General features: G+C 56.6%; 1 protein-coding gene across 1 annotated transcript in view; it reads left to right on the top strand.

Moving 5' to 3' along the window:
- CARMIL2 (capping protein regulator and myosin 1 linker 2) overlaps window positions 1-12,057 on the top strand; it is a 130,226-nt gene that overhangs the window by 60,861 nt on the left and 57,308 nt on the right. Inside the window, exons 24-28 of the mRNA XM_030581180.1 lie at window positions 3,075-3,168; window positions 3,260-3,355; window positions 4,258-4,386; window positions 8,554-8,667; window positions 10,827-11,002. Coding sequence (XP_030437040.1) covers window positions 3,075-3,168; window positions 3,260-3,355; window positions 4,258-4,386; window positions 8,554-8,667; window positions 10,827-11,002 — 609 coding nt within the window. The remainder of the gene's footprint in view (window positions 1-3,074; window positions 3,169-3,259; window positions 3,356-4,257; window positions 4,387-8,553; window positions 8,668-10,826; window positions 11,003-12,057) is intronic.

The following is a 12,057-nucleotide window of genomic DNA, read 5'->3' as shown; positions in this document are numbered from 1 at the left end:
GCGTGGTCCGCACTGACAGCTAGTGTGCATCAGGTTAGCACGTGGCGGATTTACCTGCCGGCTTGCCGTGAACTAAGTTTTTGTGCGGACAAACCCTGAGGTGCTAGTGACGGTGGGGTGCCTCTATCTTTAGATTCCCCAAGAGGAGAAGGGTCTAATTCGCAGCCCTAAAAAGTGGGGCCCTTCAGTGTCACAAGCTGGGCCCCCAGAATCACGTGTCACTTGTGAGAATGTGGGCTGTACGGCATGAAGCGTGCAGTCTTGTGCTCCATGGCTTACAGCGTCAGTAACGCCTGGCTCTGACACAGCTCTCCCAGGAGCCTTGTGGGCAGGGCACTATTATCCCCATTCACAGATGGGGAACGAGGGGCTCAGTGACTTGTCAGGGTCACCCCGGCAGTCTGTGGTGAGCAGGGACCATCCATCTCCCAGGGCCTCGGCTAGTGCTCTACACATTGGACCAGCCTTCCTGCAACCAATACAGCTGCCTGCATACAACAAGACAGTGAGGCACCACCAGCTTTACAGAAAAAATGCCCCCCTTAGACCTTGAAAGGGTTTCTTCTCCCACCGAGCACTTTGGTTGTGGTGCAGCGCAGGGAAGTGATAATGCATTGGAGAGCAGGGAGGAGGCAAGATCATACAGGTGCTGTGTCAAGGTTTCCTTCCCCACTCTGAACTTATGGGTACAAATGTGGGGACCTGCAGGGACACTTCTAAGCTTAATTACTAGCTTAGATCTGGTAACACTTCCACCACCCAGAATTTCAGTGTCTGAGACACTTTCTGTCCCCCCAAAACTTTCCCCTCCCTGGGTTGCCTTGAGAGGCTTCACCAATTCCCTGGTGAACACAGATCCAACCCCCTTGGATCTTAAAACAAGGAGGAATTAACCATCCCCCCGTCGTCCCCCCACCAATCCCTGGTGAGTCCAGATCCAATCCCCTTGGATCTTAAAACAAGGAGAATTTAACCATCCCCCCTCCTTTCCCCCACCAATCCCTGGTGAGTCCAGATCCAATCCCCTTCTTAAAACAAGGAAAAATCAATCAGGTTCTTAAAAAGAAAACTTTTAATTAAAGAAAGAAAAGGTAAAATTTATCTCTGTAAAATCAGGGTGGAAAATGCTTTACAGGGTACTCAGATTCATATAGCCCAGAGGAAACCCCCTCTAGCCTTAGGTTCAAAGTTACAGCAAACAGAGGTAAAATCTTTCCAGCAAAAAGAAACATTTACAAGTTGAGAAAACAAACATAAGACTAACATGCCTTGCCTGGCTGTTACTTACAAGTTTGAAACCCCGAGAGACTGATTCAAAAAGATTGGGAAAGCCTGGGTGTACGTCTCATCTCTCTCAGTCCCGAGAGTGCACAACAACAAAACAAAAAGCACAAACAAAGACTTCCCTCCACCAAGATTTGAAAGTATCTTGTCCCCCTATTGGTCCTCTGGTCAGGTGTCAGCCAGGTTTACTGAGCTTCTTAACCCTTTACAGGTAAAAGAGACATTAACCCTTAGCTATCTGTTTATGACATGCTGGGAATCTGAAGTTACCTACCCTTTCTCCTTTGGATTTCTCTGCCTGTTACACTGGGTTTCAACCTTATTCATTTACTTCCCCCTAAAAAATGTGGACTGGAGGTGCAGACCCCTCTGGCAATGTTAGACATAGTCTGCGGACCCCTAGGGACCCATGGACCCCCCAGTTGAAAACCACTGCTCTAGTACAGTGAATAGCACACACTGGAGATGTGGCAGAAGGTGGCTGAGAACTTTGGATCCAGGCTTGGATCAGAATTCTCTGACCCTAAACCATCTATAATCCAGATGCCACATACACCATCTCACGGCTTCACAGCATAACGTAGCTGGTGCAGCCAGTCATAGTCTCTCTTTTACGTGGGGGAAAGTCGGATGTAGCCTGGGTTTGCTTCACTTTCCATTTCTGAGCACTGTGTCCGTGCAGCAGAAAGCTGGCAGCATCCGGGGCGGCTCCAGGCCCCAGCACGCCGAGCGCATGCTTGAGGCGGCATGCTGCGGGGGGCGCTCTGCCAGTTGCCAGGAGGGCGGCAGACAGGGTGCCTTCGGCGGCATGTCTGCGGAGGGGCCGCTGATCCCGCGGCTCCACCGAAGCCTCTCTGCAGGCATGCCTGCGGGAGGGCCACCAGAGCCGCGGTACGGGTGAGTGGCAGAGCGCCCCCCGCGGTGTGCCGCCGTGCTTGGGGCGGCGAAATGTCTAGAGCCCCCCCCCGGCAGCATCATGGGGATTTAGGAGAGAGTGGGTCTCGCAGCTGGAGGAGACTTGGGGGTTGTGCCTGGCTCTGCTGCTGTGTGGACTCTGGTGTGGTGCTGCCCCTCAGAACTCATCCTGCGAGGTGGGGATAAGAATTGCGCTCTGGGGTGAGGATGCTATTCCTGGACTCAGGAGAGTCGGGTTCAGTTTCTGGCTCTCCCACATGCTTTCTGTGAGACCTTTGGCAAATCACTGATCTGTCCCCCTCCCAGTCCAGTCTGCCAATACCTTCCTCCCTGCAGAGACGACTGGAAGCTAAACTCCTTGCTGGAAGGCGCTCGGACTCCCTGGGGATGATGGCCATGTGGGTGCTGAGGCCGATAAATAGGGCAAACCCCTCGGGAGGGAGAAGGGCTCTGAGCTCCTCAGCAGCCAGGTGCTATAGGAGTGCAGCATGTCATTGTTATTTACCCAGGCAATTCTGCAAGACGTTTGAACCAAGTCGGTTTGTTTTCCAGGGGCAAAGTTCACCCTGCGTGGGGCTGCAGCTGAAAGGGGCACATGCAGAACCATTTTGGGTTGGCAGGGAAACTTCTCTGCCCCTGGAATTGGCCCTTCAAGCTGAAGGTTGCCAAGTGACCTGTAGGTGCTGAGGGCTCTCTGCCCGCGGGGGGATGAATGCAGCAATGACCCCGTCCCCTGCGGGTGGGAGGGTAGCGTAAGGTGAGGGTGGGATGCTGGATGGACCCACCCCAGCTCTGTTCTCATTGTGGCGCTGGGGGAAGCCCGGCTGAATACAGGTTGTTCCAGTGACACTAACTCCAGCCGTTTCACCCCCCAGGAATTACACCCTGCGGTCCATGCCTTTGCCAATGAGCGACATGACTCAGGCTTATCGGAGCAATCCGGAGAAGACGGAGGAGGCTGTCCACAAGGTAGATCTCTGGGGCTGGCGGGGGGAGGGGACGGGTCCTTCCAGCCCAGTCTCCAACTCTGCCCGCTAACTGGGCCTCTTGCCTGCTGCAGATGCAGTCTTTCCTGGCGAGGAATCAGATGCGGCGGACCCTGCCTAAGCAAACCTTCCGGCTGCAGCAGGGAATCGTCACCAGCTCCTCAGAACAGGTCAGAAGGATTCCGGGCCAGTCACACCTGCCTGCTTCGCCGTAAGGGGCTGGCCAGAGGGCGTGTGCATTGCCAGCCAAGGCAATGAGCCATCCAGTCCAGTACCTGTCTGTGCACTGGGCATCTGTCCCCCATGCAGGCCCGCTGGAAGGCCATGGCTGTTTGGTGGGAAGGTTCCCATGGGCTCCAGCGGGCTTTAGACGCTCTGTGCACATATTCTTGCAGTCCCTTCCCCTGCTCGTCGGGGATTCCTCCTGCACGGCAGGGCTGAGTGCTGTCCCTGCATGCCAGCCATCCTAGCGGCAGTACTGAGCAACTCCCCGCTGTGCGCTCACCTGGCCAGGCGAGAGGCAGGGACTGGGGTGGGAGGAGGAGGAGGATCGCTGCAGGGTAGTGTGGGGAAAGCAGGCCTGGGAGGTGACACTAAGGAGGGGTGGGGGAAGAAGGCAGACAGGCTCTGAGGAAGATCGGTGAAGGAGAAGAGCAGCCTGTTGGGAAGGATGGAGGGAAGAGAGCGAGGCTGAGGCAGGGTGAGGCAGGAAGCAGGGGAGAGCCTGGAGAAGCCAGGCCAGAGGAGGGACAGCATGGAGGATGGAAGGGTCCCACCGCTGATTTTGAGCTCGCTTCGTGCCCATATGCTGGGGTCCTGGCTTGTCTGATCCCGGTTGGAGGGTCCGTAGGCTGTTCCGCTCACTCCCAGCTCTGGGGTGAGTGCCATGAGCCCCGTTTTCCCAATGGAGAAACTGAGGCACGGAGGGGTTAACTGACCTTGCCAATGTCACAGAGCTGGGGACAATCTGGGTCTGCTCCCACCCAGCTCTGTGCCCTGCCACCAAGGCCGGCTTTCCTCGGGGCCTGCGGGTGGGCGTGAGCCGCACACTGACATGGGTGCTGTGCTCTAGATGGTGAATGAGATGTGCAGCAGCCTACAGAAGCATGTCGATGCCCTGAGTGCCCGTCTGGGCCGAGAGGTGGAAGCCAGTGTCCTCTGTGCAGAAGAAGCCATTCGGGAAGCAAACCTGTCCATCAGCGTGAGTCTCCAGGCCGTGCCTGCTGCTCTGTGTGTGCTGTCCTCCTGCTTCCCAGGCCTGGCCCGGCTGCCCCTTTGCCGCGTGCTGCAGCCAGGCCCAGCCGCGCTATTCTCAGGGTTTGACTGAGCTTGCAGTACAAACCCCAAACTGGCTCCTTGGCCCCAGTGCCCCAGACAAAGGGAAGTTAGCTCTGGGGTGGAGGTTGAGTCATTCTTCCAGCTGTGCCGTGACTTGGATGATAGCCACCCGCAAAACAGAATTTCTCAAGTCTTTGGCCCCAGCCCAGAACCAGCGAGTGACTCCCCTAGCCGCATTCTCACCTGGGGCCAAGAGATTAACTCGGATTTTAAAGCCATTAAGGTTGTGACCAGTAACATGAGTCTGGCTTACAGCAGGTTAAAATAGGATGGCTGCTGGAGAGCAAAACTTTCCTTTGCTTTTAAAGGGAAGGGTTAGGGTTAAAGGTGAAGGGTTAGGGTTAAAGGATAGGGTTAGGGTTGGGTTAAGGTTAAAGGGTTGGGTTAGGGTTAAAGGTGAAGGGTTAGGGTAGGGTTAGGGTTAAACGTGAAGGGTTAGGGTTGGGTTAGGGTTAAAGGGAAAGGTTAGGGTTAGGGTTGGGTTAGGGTTAAAGGGTTGGGTTAGAGTTAAAGGTGAAGGGTTAGGGTTGGGTTGAGGTTAAAGGGAAGGGTTAGGGTTGGGTTAGGGTTAAAGGTGAAGGATTAGGGCAGGGGTAGGGTTGAAGGGTTGGGTTAGGGTTAAAGGTGAAGGGTTAGGGTTGGGTTAGGGTTAAAGGGAAGGGTTTATCAGGCTTTTCCCGAGGGTGCAGGGCTGGAAATGTGAATGGATCGGGGAGGGGGGCGGAGCAAAGAGAGCGTGAATGACGATTGGGGGCAATCAGGCAGGCTGCTGGTAAATGAGCCGATGGAGATGAACATGCTCACTACCCGTAACCAGGATGAGGAGAATTTTCTTTGCCAGATCTTAGCTTGGGCATTGAGAGTGGGGAGCAAATCAATTAATTGGATTCATGTATTAATGGGTGGGAGGAGCCTCATGGCTCTTGAGCCCCTGAAGGCCCCTGCCAATCTCAGCACCCCCTCCGCTGGATCTGGTAAGGGGCCTCTTTGTGTGGGCCGGGGTGGGGGAGAGTTTGGGGACGGGGGGAGGACAGCTGGAGGGGCAGCAGAATCCTGGCATTGTGTCCCTCCTGCCATCCATGTGCTGCTCATGAGGGGCTCTCTGTGACATGGGCGGGGACAAGCCTGCATAGCTCTTTGGCGCAGCCCCACGCTTACGGGGGGGGGGACAGATCCTGAGGAGCCTATAGGGGGTTGTTTGGAGGCTGGCGTTCTTCCCAGGCTCACTGGGTGCCTGGTGGTCCAGGGGGAGGAGCTGCCCCAGAGAGGCTTGTGGGAGCTTCTGGGGTGCACTGGCCTCCTGACTCTCATGAGGGGCCCCACCAGCCTCCCTTCATTGGCAAGGACAGACTGGAGGCCCCAGCAAGCTTCTGATGGCTCATCAGGAGCCTGGTGCCCTATGCAGGGGCTGCCCGAGGGGTCTGCAGGAACGGGGCTCCCCTCGCACGCAGGGGCTGCCTGCTTCTGTGCGCCCCTAGGGTCTGCAGGGACGGGGCTCCCCTCACACGCAGGGGCTGCCTGCTTCTCGGCACCCCCAGGATCTGCAGGGACAGGGCTCCCCTTATCTGCACCTCGGGAGAGCCACAGAAGGGGCCAGGGGATGCCCGGTATGTGCTGCTCCCCATGGTCACTGTCCGTCTGCCTGCCTCCCTTCCCGCAGACCTTGTCACGTCCCTAGGGAGGGATCACCTCTCCTGGGCTGCGCCTAAGGACAGTGACAGGCAGCTGTGCCCCCTGCCCCAGTTGAAACTACTGAAAAAACGAAGGAAATTCTCAGACAAACTTTGAAGGGTGATCTCAGCAACAGGGAGGTGAAAATCCTTGTATGAATCTTGCCACTAGTAAAACAAACCTCCCTCCCTGGCCAGGAAACCATCAGAGTAACTGAAACACCAACTGGGAACCTCCCATGGCCGGTGCCTTGCCTCTGCTCCGTGAGAGGAGTTTGTCAGGATGGCGACTCTGGGCCCCCGGCTCCGCAGCGGGGAGCTACTCACGCTGGTTTCCTGGGCTGGAGCAGTGTCAGCGCTCTCCTTCAGCTGCTCGCTTTAATGCAGGAGAGAGTGATCCTAGCTGACATGCTGGCATGTGTGGACTTTGCCGAGACGGCCCTGTCTGCAGTTTTCCACCTCAGGGGAACTGACGGGGATTGTTCCTAAGAGAGAAACCCTCCACTCCCGCTCGGAGTGAGCACAGGGGTCTGCGCAGCTCCTGTGGAAGAGCCCCAGAGGTGTCATTGGGACCTTATTCCTTGGAGCCGGTCTCACTCCTGGATGGGCCCATGCAGGAGCATCTCTGACTGCTTCACAGTCAGCCCCTTGTACTGCCTGAGGAACAAACCCTGGGGAGCTGCAGAAGAAACTCTCAGGCGCAGTCCCCCAGCGAGTCAGACCATCCATTGCTGACAGCAGACACCGGAAGGGGGCCGGGCAGGGAACGGTCCCTGTGTTGTTTCCCACCTGTTTCAATGGCAGTGATTGTTTTCCCTCTGCCTCTCCTGGCACTAGGCCCCCTCTGCTGGGGGCTGGTACTGCCCAGGCAGGTTCTCAACCCCCAAGGGATTAATGGCTGTACTCAGTGCCTGACGTCCCTGCAGTGAGATAAACACAAGAGGATTCTTGTTGACTTCCGGGGGCAGGCGGCGATGAAGGGCTCCAGTGAGACTTAATCCAAGATGATGCTGTCAACACCGTGAAGATGCCAGAAGGGATAAGGAGGGGATCAGCATCCAGGAGCAATGTGGCCTGCCCTTGTGCTATCCATTAGGGGAAGAGGAAGAGGCAGCAGCCAGGAAATAAAGACCAGTCAGCAAAGAGCTGAGAGGGAGAGTCGGAGATTAAAGAGAGAGCTCAAGACACAAGAGAGGTGGGAACGTCTGGAGCGGCAGGTTCAGCTCCCAGTTCTGGGTGACAAGTGGAGATTGCAGGGCATGCCGTGAAGCCTCCCCACCCTTTGACCTTGGGGAGCGCTCCGTGCTCCAGGGAGCAACACAACCTGCAGGGGGTATAAGGCTGCAGACGAGCAGAGCAGGGCTGGCGCAGCAGGAGGCTGGGGGTCAGGAGCGACGGGTGTTGGCAGAGCCGTGGGAAGCCCAGGGCTGGCGCAGCAGGAGGCTGGGGTTCAGGAGCGACGGGTGTTGGCAGAGCCGTGGGAAGCCCAGGGCTGGCGCAGCAGGAAGCTGGGGATCAGGAGCGACGGGTGTTGGCAGAGCCGTGGGAAGCCCAGGGCTGGTGCAGCAGGAAGCTGGGGGTCAGGAGCGACGGGTGTTGGCAGAGCCGTGGGAAGCCCAGGGCTGGTGCAGCAGGAGGCTGGGGGTCAGGAGCGACGGGTGTTGGCAGAGCCGTGGGAAGCCCAGGGCTGGCGCAGCAGGAGGCTGGGGGTCAGGAGCGACGGGTGTTGGCAGAGCCGTGGGAAGCCCAGGGCTGGCGCAGCAGGAGGCTGGGGATCAGGAGCGACGGGTGTTGGCAGAGCCGTGGGAAGCCCAGGGCTGGTGCAGCAGGAGGCTGGGGGTCAGGAGCGACGGGTGTTGGCAGAGCCGTGGGAAGCCCAGGGCTGGTGCAGCAGGAGGCTGGGGGTCAGGAGCGACGGGTGTTGGCAGAGCCGTGGGAAGCCCTGGGCTGGCGCAGCAGGAGGCTGGGGATCAGGAGCGACGGGTGTTGGCAGAGCCGTGGGAAGCCCAGGGCTGGCGCAGCAGGAGGCTGGGGGTCAGGAGCGATGGGTGTTGGCAGAGCCCTTGGAAGCCCAGGGCTGGCGCAGCAGGAAGCTGGGGGTCAGGAGCGATGGGTGTTGGCAGAGCCGTGGGAAGCCCAGGGCTGGCGCAGCAGGGCAGGATTGAAGGCATCCTCAGAGCTGTGGGGGAGGGGGAGACCCTGGCTAAGGCTTGCGTATGTGAAGTGGCAAATACCACTGCAGTGAAGGGCTAAAGGTTCAGAGGGACCTCTGCATAATCCCTGCTGGGGAAAGCTTTCCGGGGAGAGTGGGGGCTGTCTATATCCGTTCACCTCTGGGATTTCTCTCTCTCCCACCACAGCTTTTGCCACTCCTATACGAGACCGGGAACGCCCCGTACCAGAACTGCCAGCTGCAGCACAAGCTGGAATGCCTCACTGAAGCAGCCTCACAGGCCTGCAGCCGGGAGATCCAGGTAGGCAGCTGGACTGCAGAGGGTGCTGTGGTTCTTGCCGATCAGTGACAAGATGGTGCTTTGGGTGATGCCACCTGCCTTGGTGTGATCAGATTCAACAGGCTGAGTAATGCTTGCAAAGCAGGATGGCGGGATGGGGGCTGGTTCCTGGTGTCTCTGTCAGGAGGAGCAATCTCCCTTACTTCACCCCCTTCTTGCACCTTTTGGCCACGCAGAGTGGTGCTGAGCACCCGTCGTTCACCTCCACCTCAGTGGGACCAGGCCCTAGCACCGCTTGCTTCCCTTCTCCGGGGTGCCCTGAATTAGCTGTGCAGTCAGGGAGTGAGGACAGATGTGCATGGCACTGCCCGGCTGGCTGGCAGCAGAGTCCATTGGTCTGCCCCTGACTGGGTGCTCAGAGCTGCACGGACGGGAGCGAGGCTGGGAGCCCAAGACAGGAGCACTTGATGGTGCTGGTGGCAATGATGCATGTACTTGGTGCCATCGCCCACATCCCCTCGGGATGAAGGCTTTTAGCACCAGGCTTTTCCTTTACTTTTCTAGTTACCCCAGTCTTTCTGTTGCATCGTTCTTCCTGTGCCTCCACCTGCTGTGCGATGGATTCCATTTTGCCAGCTCTCTGGGTCTAGTGCTGGGAACTACTGGGGGCGAATCTGAAATAATCCCGCCGCCCTCCGCAGAGGCTTGCGGATTTACCTGGGCTTTTCACTGGTCTAACAGAGAGAAGGGCAATTCTGGAGCTAGCCTGAAGAGGGCAGGCTCTCTGCCAGCGCTCCCTTCTGCAAGGTTCTCCTGCTGTAGAGCAGGGGTAGGCAACTATGGCACGGGTGCCGAAGGCTTTTCAGTGGCACTCACACTGCCTGGGTCCTGGCCACTGGTCCGGGGGGCTCTGCATTTTAATTTAATTTTAAATGAAGCTTCTTAAAAATTTAAAAAAACCTTATTTACTTCACATACAACAATAGTTTAGTTATATCTTATAGACTTATACAAAGAGACGGTTCTAAAAACTGGCACGGAAATCCTTAAATCAGAGTGACTAAATGAAGACTCGGCACCTCACTTCTGAAAGGTCGCCAACCCCTGCCCCCTCCTGCCCTAGGGCTCAGCTCTGGCTAAAAGCACTCAGAGGCGCCATGTAGCAGGGGCTTATCCAGTTGGGGATCAGTCTTGTCTGCTGCCTCCATTTCTCCTGCTTGAGATCCCCAAGAACCTTACCTAGGCTCATGTGTCCAACAACATCCCCCTGGGGGCTGGTGTATTAACACAGTTCAAAATGAAACACACAGACTCACCCCAGCTGGCTCCAGCTCTCCGCAGACCCTCAGCCAGGGAGCCAGGAGAGAGTCTCTGAGCAAACTCCAGCTGCCTGTGTGTTCTCCAGCAGGCATGACCCCTGGACTTGCACCCTGCACATGGGAGGTGGGCTGCAGCTGGCATAGGGCAGGCTGAGCTCCAGCCTGCGCTGTGACACTCTATGCATTTGACACAGCCTGTGGCATTGAGGGAAATGTTCGTTTTGGCCCAAATGGAACTGCTGCCATGCAATCAAATCCACAATATTTTTTTAACAAGAGATTTTCCAACAAACCCCAAAGGGTTTGAAACAGAGGGAACAGACATTAGTTCCCTTCCCAGACAATCAGGTTTCATTTTCTTGGGAGCTGTGATGTCATAAACCTCCGAGTTCTCCAGACCTCCAGAGAATCCTCCAGCATAAACAGGGGGACAAGAATTTCAAACAAACAAAAAAACCCTTCCATGCTGTCCTCATCCATCAGAAAGAAGGGCACGAGCTCTGTTGGTTTCCTTTGCAGGTCACCTGTAATACAGAAGTCTGGAGGGTAGAGGGTACATGTCCAGCATGCATTGTTCTGTCTTGCACTTGCTGGGAGACCATTCAAGTCAAGATGGCACATTGCATGATGGGACATGTGGTCTCCATATTAAAAATCAGGGCAGCCCACAATCCAGAACTCAGCCCATGTGGCCCCTCTGGCTGCTCTTAGCATGTTTGCTTTAAAGGACTATTCCTTCCTGGAGGAATGTTTGTGTGCACTGGATTAAGCACATAGCAGGTGCATAGGTCATTGAACAAGCTGTGTCCTATAGAGTGATCCTCCTTCAGTGCTGCTCCTCTGCTTTGATTTATGGCTCAGGCTATTATGCAGGCCGTGCTGGATACCACCCAGAATCTGTGTCCAACAGTTCTGCAGAAGAGTGGCGTTCGGGACCGGCTGGTCCACACGATCTCTGAGCGAATCATCCTTCAGGACCATCTCCACCTGAGCGCCGTCCTGGACCAGCTGGTCACCGATGTATTCAGCAAGCTGACGTGAGTGAGAAAGTCTCTAGTTTTCGTCACACATTTGAAGTATAACCCACAAAACCAGCCAGGTCAGCCAGGCACAGCAGCTGCTCCGCTCTTGCTGGGGAGCAGCTACGGCATGTAGCCGAGATAAATTACTTCAGCTGGCACCAGGCCTTTGCTTCACTTCTCTCCTGGACAGCAGCACCAGAGGAACAACCTGATATGAAGCATTTCTGTCGTGCTGTGAATTTACATAGCGCTTTACAAACGTAGATCTGGCATGGTCCTTGCACCGAGGAGCTTGCAGCATAGGGGCAGGTCTACTCTTACAACGCTGCAGCAGCATGGCTCTGTGCCGACTGGCTCAAGGGTGCAGATTTCTCACAGCCCTGAGGGACGTAGTTATGCCAGAGTAATTCTGTAGTGTGGACCTGCCCTGAGTAAGGCAAGCCAAGGCCTGGGGCAGCAAGGGTGTGGGGCCTGCTAAAGAGGCACAGGGAGAGGGTGGGGAGGAGCAGCTGGGGGGTGGGAGCAGGGCGGATGTTGGTGCATGCCCTCAAGAGGGGAAAGGAGGCAGAAGCCCAATCTATGCTCACGTGCATGTGTAAATCCAGAGTAGCTCCCTTGTCCTAACTGGGAGCAGGATCTGCCCCCAAAGGGATCTTTAAGTGAGAAGACTGGAATGTGAGATGTGGGACCAGGGGACCAGAGCGTAGCGATAGAGCTGGGGAGGTGACAGGGTGAGGACAAGGAGATCGGTGTGAAAGACGTGGATTTAAATATCGATTCCCTGGATGTGCTGCCACCTCCGCTCTTCTCCGGCTGCCTGCAGCCGCCTAAATCACCAGCTGAGCCTGACACAGGGAGCGTCGTCAGCCAGAATAACAGGGGTGTGGGAGGCAGCTCCTGCTGCTGAGTTGTAACTAGCCAGGGCTGTTCCCTGTGCTTAGCCTGGCAGGCTGGGCAGCACAGTGAGGGGCAGCCAGCCGAGCTGCGTCTACGACCTTCCAGCCTGTCATTGTCCGTGGGATTCCTGTCAGGCAGCTGAGCCTTCCGGCCCTGCGCTTCCCAGAGCCCTG

This window comes from Gopherus evgoodei, chromosome 12, assembly GCF_007399415.2.
Source record: "Gopherus evgoodei ecotype Sinaloan lineage chromosome 12, rGopEvg1_v1.p, whole genome shotgun sequence".
Classification (NCBI taxonomy): Eukaryota; Metazoa; Chordata; order Testudines; family Testudinidae; genus Gopherus; species Gopherus evgoodei.
The sequence above is the reverse complement of the archived record's forward strand: the minus strand, read 5'-3'. Positions and strand labels throughout refer to the sequence as shown.